Raw genomic sequence first — 17374 nt, 5'->3', positions numbered from 1 at the left:
TTCAAGATCTTATAGAATTCAGAGGGAAGTTGATCAGGTCCTGGAGCTTTATTTGATTTTGCAGAATCAATTGCTTGAAGGACTTATAATTTAGAGATAGGCGCATTTAGTCTAACAAGAAATTTATCCGCAATCTTGGGGATCTTAATTTGGTTCCAAAATTTATTTTTATTCTCTGAATTAATGTCATTTGGTGCATATAAATGATAATACTCAAGGAGGACCTTCTTAATATTTTCTGAATCTGTGAATCTACACTGCCCATCTGTTATTACAGTTATTGTATTATATTTCTTCCTTGCCTTATCCAATCTAGATAGGAATTGTGCTGACTTACCATAATGTCCTCTAAATTTTGCGTTTATTTTAAGTTCTTCCCTGGCCAATTTTCTGCTTTATTAGCAGTTCTCTATCCTGTTTAACAGCTTGATATCTGTCACAATTTATTTTTTTGGGATCACTTATATATTCACTATACAGACTTCTTACCTGATGTGAGAGCTGTATTTCACGGGCTTGGAAGATCCTTTTTTGTTTAATCATGTAAGCCCTGATCTCTCCTATAAAGTATGCTTTGCAGCTTCCCATAATATTTCTGACTTATCTACCAAGTCTTTGTTAAAAAGAAAATATTCTTCCCACATATGTGAAAGCCAGTTGGAGAACTCTATTCTGGGAGAGAAATTTAGGAAAAAAAGTTCTGCAAGGGAACTGCCTCACGGTCCTTGCCTAGAATATCCAGAGAGATGATAGCATGATCAGAAATGATAATATCCAATATAACAATATTTATTTTTTATTTTAGAAGCGCTCATGACACCAAAAAGAAATCGATCCTCCAGAAGAACCTATGCATTTTGGATTCATAGGTGTATGCTTTAACATCTGGGAATTGGATGCACCAAAGATCATGGACCTTTAAGTCCCTACAGACCTGTGTAAAAATTCACGATTTTTGAGAAGAGGAGAAAGATGTTTTAGAAGAAAATTTATCAAGAACTGCAGATGGAATTAAATTAAAATCGTCTGCTATAATTATATATCTTTTTTATATATAATTATATATCAATAAGCTGAATCCGTTTGATTTGGCCCATAAACATTACAGATGATGTACTTGCACATTTCTATCTCCATTTCTCGGGTTAGCCATCTATCTTCCACATCCATTTCTTGCTTTAAAATTTTATATACAAGATTTTTATTAATTAAAAAGGCCACCCCTCTTTTCCTTTTTGTACATGTAGAGGCCACCACCTCTCCTACCCATTTAATTTGGAGTTTCTTAGCTTCATCCATTTTTAGATGTGTTTCTTGGATCATGACTATATCTGGTTTATATTTGCCTAGATGTTTAACTATTAATTTCCTCTTGCTAGGAGATAAAATGCCTCCTACATTCCACGACAAGCATTTAATATCATTCCTCATCTCAAAGTCATAGGCACAGCGCCCATACCTGAGCAGAGAACAGGTATATTAGAAACAAAGAGGGAGAAACAAAACAACAAGGAGAACAAAAAAAAAAAAGAGGGAAAAAGTACAAAATAATGATTAGAAAAATAAAAAAAAGCCAGTAAAACCATCAGGCCATTCTTTTTAGTCTACGATGTAAGGACTGTTTGCCCTGGGTTTATGTCAGTGACATATTCTGTTTTATGAAATAGTCTTTTCCTTCTTTCTGATTAGACAGACTAATAACACCCGTATCTTCCTCTATGACTATTTTGGCTGGGTAGAGGAGTTTTGCCCTATAACCTGATTCTATGAGTTTTGTACAGAAAGGTGCCATCTCCCTCCTCCTCTGTGCAGTATCACTAGAATAATCCTGAAAATTTTACATTTTAACATCCCCCACTAGCACCCTTTTATGACCTTAAGATGTTCATTTTGTCCTGAAAATTAAGGAAGCGTATCATTATTGGCCTGTTTAGAGATCGCCCATTGACATTTATTTTAGGGGGCCTTTTCTATGGGCTCGTTCAATACCAATAGGGGTTTTTAACTGCTGGGCACCTACAATTTGGGGGAGATTATGTGCTGCAAAGTTTAATAAATCAGAGTACAAGAAAAATAATATTATGTGGAGCTTTTTATCAGTGCTTGTATACCAGTACCTTTAGGCACCTGTTACCTACGTGTGGGTGTAAAAAAAAAGACAGGCAGCAGTGACGTGAACTGCTAGTTAGTAAACCCTCACCCTCCTCCTCACAAAACCTTCCCCCAATGGAGAGGTAAATTATATAAAACTCCCAAAAGGGAGGAAACAGATCTTATTCCAGCAAATCACCATATAACTCCTAGAGTAGAATAAGAGAAAACTTCCTAGACCAAAAAGTGTAATGGTCGGGTCTAGATTGCTGTAGACCATTTATCCTAGGTGCGTGTCCATGCCAACAGCGGATAGAGACCAGGGAGGTAGTTGGACAAGCTCTCTTGGGGAGCAGGCTTCTCACATTGTGTTCCTCTAGCTCCTCCCAACGGAAGTCCTCAAACTTTACCTTTTACTCTGAGTCTCAAAAAAAACTTCTTGTTCAGTTTCATGGGATTGTCACTTCCAATTCTTCCCCTATGTTATTTTGAAGATTATTTTTATCTTGAGCCTCTGGAGCAGGTATATGAACATATGAAGAGTCATCATGCCAGACTCCATGCCAAATATCAGTGTCCGTGGCATGGGTGGCCCTGCTAGCTTTGTTTGGTTGCCTGTTTTACGTGGTCACAGCTGATTTGTATGTCTCCATGTACAAAATCCATCAGGGGTTAAAACTTCATAGTGTGCTAACCCCAGAACTTTCTTTATCCCTGCTGCTTACCGACAATTTCCCTGATAATATACACGCATCCAAACAGAATTCCCTATCTGGTAATAACAACTTGTTTACGACCTTGAATCTTCAATTGCTGCTGGATGACTCTATGCAAAATCTCAGTTTTTAATAGATCCACTTTTGTCCTAGGTACTTAGCCTAACATAGGGCATGGTGGAGGTTGTCTGGTGGTTTGATGTGGTGTATTTCTATACTTCCCCAGAAAAACACATAGATGTAGTTCAGGTTTCTTACCCTCGATTTTTAGGCCTTTCACAAAACCATTAAGCGTTTGCGCAAAATTTTCTGCTTGACCATTTTGTCAGAATAATAGGGCGCTATTCAATGATCACAATTACCACTTTATTTAAGACAAGCTTGAAATTGCCCAGAAACAAACTGTGGTCCATTATCTGAAATGAGCATTCTGGGAAGGCCAAAAATGTATAACCGTTTCTTTCTTTAATGCAGAAACTGTAGCTTTTGTAGTGGTCTGTGACATGATACAAACTTCTGGCCATTTAGAATGTACATCTATCACATTCAGATACATTTTATTTTCCGCTGATCCAGCATAGTCTATGTGGAATCTCTCCCATGGTGACAGAGGCTAGGTTCAAAGTTGTACTGCCCCATTTGGGAAATCACACTGTACTTGGGCACATCCAGTGCAAGCTGAAATATAATGGACAAGATCCTCATCAAAGGTTTTCCGCCACACGTGACCCCTTACCTTCTGTTTGATGTGAACCATGTTAGGATGATCTTTGTGCTGAATTTTAAGAATGTGTTGTTGTAACACAAAAATAATAACAACCCTTTTACCCCTGACTAAACAGCCATTCTGAATTGATAACCCCAGAGCCCTGCTTTGAAATTACTTGCAATGTATTGGAGTCTTTACTGACCAACCTTTGAGTACATAATCATGTACCTCCCTTAGCACAGAGTCCTTGGCTGTCTCCTGTGCAATTTCGTTTGCTGTTATCACATCATAAAAATATATATTTGAGCCTGTTGTGGTATTATATGAGATACTGCTCGGCATACCTCTAAAGCCTTGCTGCTGTTGTGGTTGAGAAACCTTTCTGTGGGTTAAAAATTGTCCATAAGAGTCAGCCATGAAATGAGACAGAATGTTCCCCAGTTGTAAGGTAAAAATTCCCAAGCAATGGTAAGTGTTTTCTCCAAGTTTCAATGTACTAGATGATGTGAACTATCAAATAGTTATTTTGACTTATGAAAAGTTGTAGCACATTCTACTGTCCAGCACCATTGGTGTTTACTCTCCAAGAGCACATGAGCTAAATTGGGCAAACAACGATTGTACAAATATAACAGACCAAAATATGATCTCAGTTGTGTCACATTTTGTGGAGTTGGGGTATCCTGCAAGGCCTTGACCTTCTCATTTGTGGTATGCAACCCATGTTTATCAATCACATGAGCACAACATTCAAAGTGATCTTGCATGAATTGGTATTTATCTAAATTCACCTTCAATCCATGTTCCAGAAGTATTTCCAAGACTGCCTCTACATTTTGCTTATGTTCCTTCTCTGACCTGCCTGTCACAAGCATGTCCATCCCTCATCCTTGCTGGGCCAACCATCTTCCTCTCGCATTCTCTCACACTCGGCATCAATTAATGAGTGTTACAGAGAGTTACACATAGTGTCACTCACTTTAAAGATCCGGCAATCTGGCTTCATATGGTAAGGAAGTATAAACAGTGCTCCCTTACCACATGAAGGCAGATGCCCTCTGCCCCAGCTGCAGTCTCCGCTGACTTAGCTGACAGAGGAGACCACAGCATGTGCCACAGAGTTGGACTTAGGTGCTATGTCAACACCGTACGCTGGTGAAATGAAATAAATGAAATCATTTGTAAGTTATAAATGAGCCAATTCCTTTTCTCATTAGAGGCCTTTTATTGATTGGAAATACCATCAAGGAATATGTACATAGTATAAATTATTAATTTTTTTTTTGCCATAGATAAATGTATTAGAGTAGGAGTCAGCTATCAGATTTGCCTTGACTTGACAGAAGAGCTAAGTCCGGTATTACTTTTCTTTTGGAAATACAATACTTGAAGGGGAATAATGTATAAGCCTGGGAAAATATGCAGATTCTTTTTTTTTCATTTATTAGATTAGTTGTTTTAATATTGAAAAATAAGTGTAAAGTTTTAGTGTGCAAAGAGCAACAGGTGCTGCCATGTTGTAACCTACATTGGCTAAGGCAAATTAGGGACAATATTACATTTGTCACTAGAGTGTGCAACCAATGGCTGTGTGAAATAAAGCAGTGTAAGTCTAGATTCTCAACTTCTAACAGAAATTGAAAAGTCCCCATTTTTCATAATGAAGTTATAGGAAAAGCGGACAAAATAAATAATGAAATGATATTGCAAAGTTGTCTTATTACATAAACCTTTTATATCACAATCTCAAAGTGTATAATATCTCTTTAAGTATGTCACAGTATAAATATAAGTGATTAAAAAAATTAAATAAAAGACAGTTTAAAACAATCCTACAATATATGAATTTTCTTCTTATATATTCAAGGCCCAGGTCGAAGCCAAAAAAGAACATGAGGGTGCAGTGCAGCTGCTAGAGGTAAGTAAATACAATAAAATGCAATAACTAGAAAATAAAATGTTTTCACAATTATAAGACGTTTTGCTGCCTGATTATAATTTAGTTTTAACATAGAAGAGAATTGATTGATGTTACAGAATGGATCATATTAGACTTGTGCTTTTGTTTTGTTACGAATGTGAATTTGTGACAAAGACACAGATATCGAAAATAAAACAAATATTTCTCATTGAATGCACTAATTAATAAAAACAACAAATTCATCAGTATTCATTAATTTGTTTTAAATGATCTTTTAAGGGTTGAATTCTTACCTCTAGTGTACTGGTGAGCCGTGCTAATCCCGACCCTTCCTCTTAGGGCCACTCTAATAGGAGGCTTAGCGCTGTGGATCCCAGAGCCTGTTTAAATAGGAGGCTTAGTGCTGCGGGTCCCAGAGCCTGTAGTAATAGGAGGCTTAGTGCTGCGGATCCCAGAGCCTGTAGTAATAGGAAGCTTAGTGCTGCAGATCCCAGAGCCTGCATTAATAGGAGGCTTGGCATTGCGGATCCCAGAGCCTGTAGTAATAGGAAGCTTAGTGCTGCAGATCCCAGAGCCTGCATTAATAGGAGGCTTGGCGTTGTGGATTCCAGAGCCTGTAGTAATAGGAGGCTTAGTGCTGTGGATCCCAGAGCCTGTTTAAATAGGAGGCTTAGTGCTGTGGATCCCAGAGCCTGCATTAATAGGAGGCTTAGTGCTGCAGATCCCAGAGCCTGCATTAATAGGAGGCTTAGTGCTGCGGATCCCAGAGCCTGTTTAAATAGGAGGCTTAGTGCTGCGGATCCCAGAGCCTGCATTAATAGAAGGCTTAGCGCTGTGGATCCCAGAGGCTGTTTAAATAGGAGGCTTAGTGCTGCAGATCCCAGAGCCTGCGTTAATAGGAGGCTTAGTGCTGCGGATCCCATAACCTGCGTTAATAGGAGGCCTAGTGCTGCGGATCCCAGAGCCTGCATTAATAGGAGGCTTTAGTGATGCAGATCCCAGAGCCTGCATTAATAGGAGGCTTTAGCGATGCAGATCCTAGAGTCTGAGTTAATAGTAGGCTTAGCGCTTTAGATCCCAGAGCTTGCGTTAATAGGAGGCTTAGGGCTGCGGATCCCAGAGCCTGCGTTAATAGGAGGCTTAGGGCTGCGGATCCCAGAGCCTGCGTTAATAGGAGGTTTAGCCCTGCAGATCCCAGAGTCTATGTTAATAAGAGGTTTAGCGCTGCAGATCCCAGAGCCTGCGTTAATAGAAGGCTTAGCAGTGCAGATCCCAGAGCCTGCGTAATTAGGAGGCTTAGCGCTGCAGATCCCAAAGCCTGCCTTAATAGGAGGCCTAGCACTGCGGATCCCAGAGCCTATATTAATAGGAGGTTTAGCGCTGCAGATCCCAGAGTCTGCGTTTATAGGAGGTTTAGCGCTGCAGATCCCAGAGTCTATGTTAATAAGAGGTTTAGCGCTGCAGATCCCAGAGCCTGCGTTAATAGAAGGCTTAGCAGTGCAGATCCCAGAGCCTGCGTAATTAGGAGGCTTAGCGCTGCAGATCCCAGAGCCTGCGTTAATAGGAGGCCTAGCACTGCGGATCCCAGAGCCTATATTAATAGGAGGTTTAGCGCTGCAGATCCCAGAGTCTGCGTTTATAGGAGGTTTAGCGCTGCAGATCCCAGAGTCTGCGTTAATAGGAGGCTTAGCACTGCAGATCCCAGAGCCTGCATTAATAGGAGGCTTAGCGCTGCAGATCCCAGAGCCTGCATTAATAGGAGGCTTAGTGCTGCAGATCCCAGAGCCTGCATTAATAGGAGGCTTGGCGTTGCGGATCCCAGAGCCTGTAGTAATAGGAAGCTTAGTGCTGCAGATCCCAGAGCCTGCATTAATAGGAGGCTTGGCGTTGCGGATTCCAGAGCCTGTAGTAATAGGAGGCTTAGTGCTGTGGATCCCAGAGCCTGTTTAAATAGGAGGCTTAGTGCTGTGGATCCCATCCCAGAGCCTGCATTAATAGGAGGCTTAGTGCTGCAGATCCCAGAGCCTGCATTAATAGGAGGCTTAGTGCTGCGGATCCCAGAGCCTGTTTAAATAGGAGGCTTAGTGCTGCGGATCCCAGAGCCTGCATTAATAGAAGGCTTAGCGCTTTGGATCCCAGAGGCTGTTTAAATAGGAGGCTTAGTGCTGCAGATCCCAGAGCCTGCGTTAATAGGAGGCTTAGTGCTGCGGATCCCATAACCTGCGTTAATAGGAGGCCTAGTGCTGCGGATCCCAGAGCCTGCATTAATAGGAGGCTTTAGTGATGCAGATCCCAGAGCCTGCATTAATAGGAGGCTTTAGCGATGCAGATCCTAGAGTCTGAGTTAATAGTAGGCTTAGCGCTTCAGATCCCAGAGCCTGCGTTAATAGGAGGCTTAGGGCTGCGGATCCCAGAGCCTGCGTTAATAGGAGGCTTAGGGCTGCGGATCCCAGAGCCTGCGTTAATAGGAGGTTTAGCCCTGCAGATCCCAGAGTCTATGTTAATAAGAGGTTTAGCGCTGCAGATCCCAGAGCCTGCGTTAATAGAAGGCTTAGCAGTGCAGATCCCAGAGCCTGCGTAATTAGGAGGCTTAGCGCTGCAGATCCCAAAGCCTGCCTTAATAGGAGGCCTAGCACTGCGGATCCCAGAGCCTATATTAATAGGAGGTTTAGCGCTGCAGATCCCAGAGTCTGCGTTTATAGGAGGTTTAGCGCTGCAGATCCCAGAGTCTATGTTAATAAGAGGTTTAGCGCTGCAGATCCCAGAGCCTGCGTTAATAGAAGGCTTAGCAGTGCAGATCCCAGAGCCTGCGTTAATAGAAGGCTTAGCAGTGCAGATCCCAGAGCCTGCGTAATTAGGAGGCTTAGCGCTGCAGATCCCAGAGCCTATATTAATAGGAGGTTTAGCGCTGCAGATCCCAGAGTCTGCGTTTATAGGAGGTTTAGCGCTGCAGATCCCAGAGTCTGCGTTAATAGGAGGCTTAGCACTGCAGATCCCAGAGCCTGCATTAATAGGAGGCTTAGCGCTGCAGATCCCAGAGCCTGCATTAATAGGAGGCTTAGTGCTGCAGATCCCAGAGCCTGCATTAATAGGAGACTTAGCGCTGTGGATCCCAGAGCCTGCGTTAATAGGAGGCTTAGCGCTGCGGATCCCAGAGCCTGCATTAATAGGAGGCTTAGCGCTGCAGGTCCCAGAGCCTGCATTAATAGGAGGCTTAGCGCTGCGGATCCCAGAGCCTGCGTTAATAGGAGGCTTAGCGCTGCAGATCCCAGAGCCTGCATTAATAGGAGGCTTAGCGCTGCAGATCCCAGAGCCTGCATTAATAGGAGGCTTAGTGCTGCAGATCCCAGAGCCTGCATTAATAGGAGGCTTGGCGTTGCGTATCCCAGAGCCTGTAGTAATAGGAAGCTTAGTGCTGCAGATCCCAGAGCCTGCATTAATAGGAGGCTTGGCGTTGCGGATTCCAGAGCCTGTAGTAATAGGAGGCTTAGTGCTGTGGATCCCAGAACCTGTTTAAATAGGAGGCTTAGTGCTGTGGATCCCAGAGCCTGCATTAATAGGAGGCTTAGTGCTGCAGATCCCAGAGCCTGCATTAATAGGAGGCTTAGTGCTGCGGATCCCAGAGCCTGTTTAAATAGGAGGCTTAGTGCTGCGGATCCCAGAGCCTGCATTAATAGAAGGCTTAGCGCTGTGGATCCCAGAGGCTGTTTAAATAGGAGGCTTAGTGCTGCAGATCCCAGAGCCTGCGTTAATAGGAGGCTTAGTGCTGCGGATACCATAACCTGCGTTAATAGGAGGCCTAGTGCTGCGGATCCCAGAGCCTGCATTAATAGGAGGCTTTAGTGATGCAGATCCCAGAGCCTGCATTAATAGGAGGCTTTAGCGATGCAGATCCTAGAGTCTGAGTTAATAGTAGGCTTAGCGCTTCAGATCCCAGAGCCTGCGTTAATAGGAGGCTTAGGGCTGCGGATCCCAGAGCCTGCGTTAATAGGAGGCTTAGGGCAGCGGATCCCAGAGCCTGCGTTAATAGGAGGTTTAGCCCTGCAGATCCCAGAGTCTATGTTAATAAGAGGTTTAGCGCTGCAGATCCCAGAGCCTGCGTTAATAGAAGGCTTAGCAGTGCAGATCCCAGAGCCTGCGTAATTAGGAGGCTTAGCGCTGCAGATCCCAAAGCCTGCCTTAATAGGAGGCCTAGCACTGCGGATCCCAGAGCCTATATTAATAGGAGGTTTAGCGCTGCAGATCCCAGAGTCTGCGTTTATAGGAGGTTTAGCGCTGCAGATCCCAGAGTCTATGTTAATAAGAGGTTTAGCGCTGCAGATCCCAGAGCCTGCGTTAATAGAAGGCTTAGCAGTGCAGATCCCAGAGCCTGCGTAATTAGGAGGCTTAGCGCTGCAGATCCCAGAGCCTGCGTTAATAGGAGGCCTAGCACTGCGGATCCCAGAGCCTATATTAATAGGAGGTTTAGCGCTGCAGATCCCAGAGTCTGCGTTTATAGGAGGTTTAGCGCTGCAGATCCCAGAGTCTGCGTTAATAGGAGGCTTAGCACTGCAGATCCCAGAGCCTGCATTAATAGGAGGCTTAGCGCTGCAGATCCCAGAGCCTGCATTAATAGGAGGCTTAGTGCTGCAGATCCCAGAGCCTGCATTAATAGGAGACTTAGCGCTGTGGATCCCAGAGCCTGCGTTAATAGGAGGCTTAGCGCTGCGGATCCCAGAGCCTGCATTAATAGGAGGCTTAGCGCTGCAGGTCCCAGAGCCTGCATTAATAGGAGGCTTAGCGCTGTGGATCCCAGAGCCTGCGTTAATAGGAGGCTTAGCGCTGCAGATCCCAGAGCCTGCATTAATAGGAGGCTTAGCGCTGCAGATCCCAGAGCCTGCATTAATAGGAGGCTTAGTGCTGCAGATCCCAGAGCCTGCATTAATAGGAGGCTTGGCGTTGCGGATCCCAGAGTCTGCGTTAATAGGAGGCTTAGCGCTGCATATCCCAGAGCCTGCGTTAATTGGAGAATTAGGGCTGCGGATCCCAGAGCCTGCGTTAATAGGAGAATTAGGGCTGCGGATCCCAGAGCCTGTGTTAATAGGAGGCTTTAGCGATGCAGATCCCAGAGCCTGAGTTAATAGGAGGCTTAGTGCTTCGGATCCCAGAGCCTACTTTAATAGGAGGTTTAGCGCTGCAGATCCCAGAGTCTGCGTTAATAGGAGGTTTAGCGCTGCAGATCCCAGAGTCTGCGTTTATAGGAGGTTTAGCGCTGCAGATCCCAGAGTCTATGTTAATAAGAGGTTTAGCGCTGCAGATCCCAGAGCCTGCGTTAATAGAAGGCTTAGCAGTGCAGATCCCAGAGCCTGCGTAATTAGGAGGCTTAGCGCTGCAGATCCCAGAGCCTGCGTTAATAGGAGGCCTAGCACTGCGGATCCCAGAGCCTATATTAATAGGAGGTTTAGCGCTGCAGATCCCAGAGTCTGCGTTTATAGGAGGTTTAGCGCTGCAGATCCCAGAGTCTGCGTTAATAGGAGGCTTAGCACTGCAGATCCCAGAGCCTGCATTAATAGGAGGCTTAGCGCTGCAGATCCCAGAGCCTGCATTAATAGGAGGCTTAGCGCTGCAGATCCCAGAGCCTGCATTAATAGGAGTCTTAGCGCTGTGGATCCCAGAGCCTGCGTTAATAGGAGGCTTAGCGCTGCGGATCCCAGAGCCTGCATTAATAGGAGGCTTAGCGCTGCAGGTCCCAGAGCCTGCATTAATAGGAGGCTTAGCGCTGTGGATCCCAGAGCCTGCGTTAATAGGAGGCTTAGCGCTGCAGATCCCAGAGCCTGCATTAATAGGAGGCTTAGCGCTGCAGATCCCAGAGCCTGCATTAATAGGAGGCTTAGCGCTGCAGATCCCAGAGCCTGCATTAATAGGAGGCTTGGCGTTGCGGATCCCAGAGTCTGCGTTAATAGGAGGCTTAGCGCTGCATATCCCAGAGCCTGCGTTAATTGGAGAATTAGGGCTGCGGATCCCAGAGCCTGCGTTAATAGGAGAATTAGGGCTGCGGATCCCAGAGCCTGTGTTAATAGGAGGCTTTAGCGATGCAGATCCCAGAGCCTGAGTTAATAGGAGGCTTAGTGCTTCGGATCCCAGAGCCTACTTTAATAGGAGGTTTAGCGCTGCAGATCCCAGAGTCTGCGTTAATAGGAGGTTTAGCGCTGCAGATCCCAGAGTCTGCTTTAATAGGAGGCTTAGCACTGCAGATCCCAGAGCCTGCGTAATTAGGAGGCTTAGCGCTGCAGATCCCAAAGCCTGCCTTAATAGGAGGCCTAGCACTGCGGATCCCAGAGCCTATATTAATAGGAGGTTTAGCGCTGCAGATCCCAGAGTCTGCGTTTATAGGAGGTTTAGCGCTGCAGATCCCAGAGTCTATGTTAATAAGAGGTTTAGCGCTGCAGATCCCAGAGCCTGCGTTAATAGAAGGCTTAGCAGTGCAGATCCCAGAGCCTGCGTAATTAGGAGGCTTAGCGCTGCAGATCCCAGAGCCTGTGTTAATAGGAGGCCTAGCACTGCGGATCCCAGAGCCTATATTAATAGGAGGTTTAGCGCTGCAGATCCCAGAGTCTGCGTTTATAGGAGGTTTAGCGCTGCAGATCCCAGAGTCTGCGTTAATAGGAGGCTTAGCACTGCAGATCCCAGAGCCTGCATTAATAGGAGGCTTAGCGCTGCAGATCCCAGAGCCTGCATTAATAGGAGGCTTAGTGCTGCAGATCCCAGAGCCTGCATTAATAGGAGACTTAGCGCTGTGGATCCCAGAGCCTGCGTTAATAGGAGGCTTAGCGCTGCGGATCCCAGAGCCTGCATTAATAGGAGGCTTAGCGCTGCAGGTCCCAGAGCCTGCATTAATAGGTGGCTTAGCGCTGTGGATCCCAGAGCCTGCGTTAATAGGAGGCTTAGCGCTGCAGATCCCAGAGCCTGCGTTAATAGGAGGCTTAGCGCTGCAGATCCCAGAGCCTGCATTAATAGGAGGCTTAGTGCTGCAGATCCCAGAGCCTGCGTTAATAGAAGGCTTAGAAGTGCGGATCCCAGAGTCTGCGTTAATAGGAGGCTTAGCGCTGCAGATCCCAGAGCCTGCGTTAATAGGAGAATTAGGGCTGCGGATCCCAGAGCCTGCGTTAATAGGAGAATTAGGGCTGCGGATCCCAGAGCCTGTGTTAATAGGAGGATTTAGCGATGCAGATCCCAGAGCCTGAGTTAATAGGAGGCTTAGTGCTTCGGATCCCAGAGCCTACTTTAATAGGAGGTTTAGCGCTGCAGATCCCAGAGTCTGCGTTAATAGGAGGTTTAGCGCTGCAGATCCCAGAGTCTGCTTTAATAGGAGGCTTAGCACTGCAGATCCCAGAGCCTGCTTTAATAGGAGGCTTAGCGCTGCAGATCCCAGAGCCTGCGTTAATAGGAGGCTTAGCAGTGCGGATCCCAGAGCCTGCGTTAATAGGAGGCTTAGGGCTGCGGATCCCAGTGCCTACGTTAATAGGAGGCTTAGGGCTGCGGATCCCAGAGCCTGCATTAATAGGAGGCTTAGCTCTGCAGATCCCAGAGCCTGCGTTAATAAGAGGCTTAGCGCTGCAGATCCCAGAGCCTGCATTAATAGGAGGCTTAGTGCTGCAGATCCCAGAGGCTGCGTTAATAGAAGGCTTAGAAGTGCGGATCCCAGAGTCTGCGTTAATAGGAGGCTTAGCGCTGCAGATCCCAGAGCCTGCGTTAATAGGAGACTTAGGGCAGCTGATCCCAGAGCCTGCGTTAATAGGAGAATTAGGGCTGTGGATCCCAGAGCCTGCGTAATTAGGAGGCTTAGCGCTGCAGATCCCAAAGCCTGCCTTAATAGGAGGCCTAGCACTGCGGATCCCAGAGCCTATATTAATAGGAGGTTTAGCGCTGCAGATCCCAGAGTCTGCGTTTATAGGAGGTTTAGCGCTGCAGATCCCAGAGTCTATGTTAATAAGAGGTTTAGCGCTGCAGATCCCAGAGCCTGCGTTAATAGAAGGCTTAGCAGTGCAGATCCCAGAGCCTGCGTTAATAGAAGGCTTAGCAGTGCAGATCCCAGAGCCTGCGTAATTAGGAGGCTTAGCGCTGCAGATCCCAGAGCCTATATTAATAGGAGGTTTAGCGCTGCAGATCCCAGAGTCTGCGTTTATAGGAGGTTTAGCGCTGTAGATCCCAGAGTCTGCGTTAATAGGAGGCTTAGCACTGCAGATCCCAGAGCCTGCATTAATAGGAGGCTTAGCGCTGCAGATCCCAGAGCCTGCATTAATAGGAGGCTTAGTGCTGCAGATCCCAGAGCCTGCATTAATAGGAGACTTAGCGCTGTGGATCCCAGAGCCTGCGTTAATAGGAGGCTTAGCGCTGCGGATCCCAGAGCCTGCGTAATTAGGAGGCTTAGCGCTGCAGATCCCAGAGCCTGTGTTAATAGGAGGCCTAGCACTGCGGATCCCAGAGCCTATATTAATAGGAGGTTTAGCGCTGCAGATCCCAGAGTCTGCGTTTATAGGAGGTTTAGCGCTGCAGATCACAGAGTCTGCGTTAATAGGAGGCTTAGCACTGCAGATCCCAGAGCCTGCATTAATAGGAGGCTTAGCGCTGCAGATCCCAGAGCCTGCATTAATAGGAGGCTTAGTGCTGCAGATCCCAGAGCCTGCATTAATAGGAGTCTTAGCGCTGTGGATCCCAGAGCCTGCGTTAATAGGAGGCTTAGCGCTGCGGATCCCAGAGCCTGCATTAATAGGAGGCTTAGCGCTGCAGGTCCCAGAGCCTGCATTAATAGGTGGCTTAGCGCTGTGGATCCCAGAGCCTGCGTTAATAGGAGGCTTAGCGCTGCAGATCCCAGAGCCTGCGTTAATAGGAGGCTTAGCGCTGCAGATCCCAGAGCCTGCATTAATAGGAGGCTTAGTGCTGCAGATCCCAGAGCCTGCGTTAATAGAAGGCTTAGAAGTGCGGATCCCAGAGTCTGCGTTAATAGGAGGCTTAGCGCTGCAGATCCCAGAGCCTGCGTTAATAGGAGAATTAGGGCTGCGGATCCCAGAGCCTGCGTTAATAGGAGAATTAGGGCTGCGGATCCCAGAGCCTGTGTTAATAGGAGGCTTTAGCGATGCAGATCCCAGAGCCTGAGTTAATAGGAGGCTTAGTGCTTCGGATCCCAGAGTCTACTTTAATAGGAGGTTTAGCGCTGCAGATCCCAGAGTCTGCGTTAATAGGAGGTTTAGCGCTGCAGATCCCAGAGTCTGCTTTAATAGGAGGCTTAGCACTGCAGATCCCAGAGCCTGCTTTAATAGGAGGCTTAGCGCTGCAGATCCCAGAGCCTGCGTTAATAGGAGGCTTAGCAGTGCGGATCCCAGAGCCTGCGTTAATAGGAGGCTTAGGGCTGCGGATCCCAGTGCCTACGTTAATAGGAGGCTTAGGGCTGCGGATCCCAGAGCCTGCGTTAATAGGAGGCTTAGCTCTGCAGATCCCAGAGCCTGCGTTAATAAGAGGCTTAGCGCTGCAGATCCCAGAGCCTGCATTAATAGGAGGCTTAGTGCTTCGGATCCCAGAGCCTACTTTAATAGGAGGTTTAGCGCTGCAGATCCCAGAGTCTGCGTTAATAGGAGGTTTAGGGCTGCGGATCCCAGAGCCTGCGTTAATTGGAGAATTAGGGCTGCGGATCCCAGAGCCTGCGTTAATAGGAGAATTAGGGCTGCGGATCCCAGAGCCTGTGTTAATAGGAGGCTTTAGCGATGCAGATCCCAGAGCCTGAGTTAATAGGAGGCTTAGTGCTTCGGATCCCAGAGCCTACTTTAATAGGAGGTTTAGCGCTGCAGATCCCAGAGTCTGCGTTAATAGGAGGTTTAGCGCTGCAGATCCCAGAGTCTGCTTTAATAGGAGGCTTAGCACTGCAGATCCCAGAGCCTGCGTAATTAGGAGGCTTAGCGCTGCAGATCCCAAAGCCTGCCTTAATAGGAGGCCTAGCACTGCGGATCCCAGAGCCTATATTAATAGGAGGTTTAGCGCTGCAGATCCCAGAGTCTGCGTTTATAGGAGGTTTAGCGCTGCAGATCCCAGAGTCTATGTTAATAAGAGGTTTAGCGCTGCAGATCCCAGAGCCTGCGTTAATAGAAGGCTTAGCAGTGCAGATCCCAGAGCCTGCGTAATTAGGAGGCTTAGCGCTGCAGATCCCAGAGCCTGCGTTAATAGGAGGCCTAGCACTGCGGATCCCAGAGCCTATATTAATAGGAGGTTTAGCGCTGCAGATCCCAGAGTCTGCGTTTATAGGAGGTTTAGCGCTGCAGATCCCAGAGTCTGCGTTAATAGGAGGCTTAGCACTGCAGATCCCAGAGCCTGCATTAATAGGAGGCTTAGCGCTGCAGATCCCAGAGCCTGCATTAATAGGAGGCTTAGTGCTGCAGATCCCAGAGCCTGCATTAATAGGAGACTTAGCGCTGTGGATCCCAGAGCCTGCGTTAATAGGAGGCTTAGCGCTGCGGATCCCAGAGCCTGCATTAATAGGAGGCTTAGCGCTGCAGGTCCCAGAGCCTGCATTAATAGGAGGCTTAGCGCTGTGGATCCCAGAGCCTGCGTTAATAGGAGGCTTAGCGCTGCAGATCCCAGAGCCTGCATTAATAGGAGGCTTAGCGCTGCAGATCCCAGAGCCTGCATTAATAGGAGGCTTAGTGCTGCAGATCCCAGAGCCTGCATTAATAGGAGGCTTGGCGTTGCGGATCCCAGAGTCTGCGTTAATAGGAGGCTTAGCGCTGCATATCCCAGAGCCTGCGTTAATTGGAGAATTAGGGCTGCGGATCCCAGAGCCTGCGTTAATAGGAGAATTAGGGCTGCGGATCCCAGAGCCTGTGTTAATAGGAGGCTTTAGCGATGCAGATCCCAGAGCCTGAGTTAATAGGAGGCTTAGTGCTTCGGATCCCAGAGCCTACTTTAATAGGAGGTTTAGCGCTGCAGATCCCAGAGTCTGCGTTAATAGGAGGTTCAGCGCTGCAGATCCCAGAGTCTGCTTTAATAGGAGGCTTAGCACTGCAGATCCCAGAGCCTGCGTAATTAGGAGGCTTAGCGCTGCAGATCCCAGAGCCTGCGTTAATAGGAGGCCTAGCACTGCGGATCCCAGAGCCTATATTAATAGGAGGTTTAGCGCTGCAGATCCCAGAGTCTGCGTTTATAGGAGGTTTAGCGCTGCAGATCCCAGAGTCTGCGTTAATAGGAGGCTTAGCACTGCAGATCCCAGAGCCTGCATTAATAGGAGGCTTAGCGCTGCAGATCCCAGAGCCTGCATTAATAGGAGGCTTAGTGCTGCAGATCCCAGAGCCTGCATTAATAGGAGACTTAGCGCTGTGGATCCCAGAGCCTGCGTTAATAGGAGGCTTAGCGCTGCGGATCCCAGAGCCTGCATTAATAGGAGGCTTAGCGCTGCAGGTCCCAGAGCCTGCATTAATAGGAGGCTTAGCGCTGTGGATCCCAGAGCCTGCGTTAATAGGAGGCTTAGCGCTGCAGATCCCAGAGCCTGCATTAATAGGAGGCTTAGCGCTGCAGATCCCAGAGCCTGCATTAATAGGAGGCTTAGTGCTGCAGATCCCAGAGCCTGCATTAATAGGAGGCTTGGCGTTGCGGATCCCAGAGTCTGCGTTAATAGGAGGCTTAGCGCTGCATATCCCAGAGCCTGCGTTAATTGGAGAATTAGGGCTGCGGATCCCAGAGCCTGCGTTAATAGGAGAATTAGGGCTGCGGATCCCAGAGCCTGTGTTAATAGGAGGCTTTAGCGATGCAGATCCCAGAGCCTGAGTTAATAGGAGGCTTAGTGCTTCGGATCCCAGAGCCTACTTTAATAGGAGGTTTAGCGCTGCAGATCCCAGAGTCTGCGTTAATAGGAGGTTTAGCGCTGCAGATCCCAGAGTCTGCTTTAATAGGAGGCTTAGCACTGCAGATCCC

General features: G+C 47.2%; 1 protein-coding gene across 2 annotated transcripts in view; it reads left to right on the top strand.

Moving 5' to 3' along the window:
- RIMBP2 (RIMS binding protein 2) overlaps nt 1–17374 on the top strand; it is a 1089352-nt gene that overhangs the window by 822287 nt on the left and 249691 nt on the right. For both annotated transcript variants that reach the window (XM_053701856.1, XM_053701857.1), the window contains one exon: nt 5384–5434. In XM_053701856.1, the coding sequence (XP_053557831.1) occupies nt 5384–5434 (51 nt within the window). The remainder of the gene's footprint in view (nt 1–5383; nt 5435–17374) is intronic.

This window comes from Bombina bombina, chromosome 2 (genome assembly GCF_027579735.1).
Source record: "Bombina bombina isolate aBomBom1 chromosome 2, aBomBom1.pri, whole genome shotgun sequence".
Taxonomy (NCBI): Eukaryota; Metazoa; Chordata; class Amphibia; order Anura; family Bombinatoridae; genus Bombina; species Bombina bombina.
Note: the sequence above shows the minus strand (reverse complement) of the source record. Positions and strands in the feature narration are given on the sequence as shown.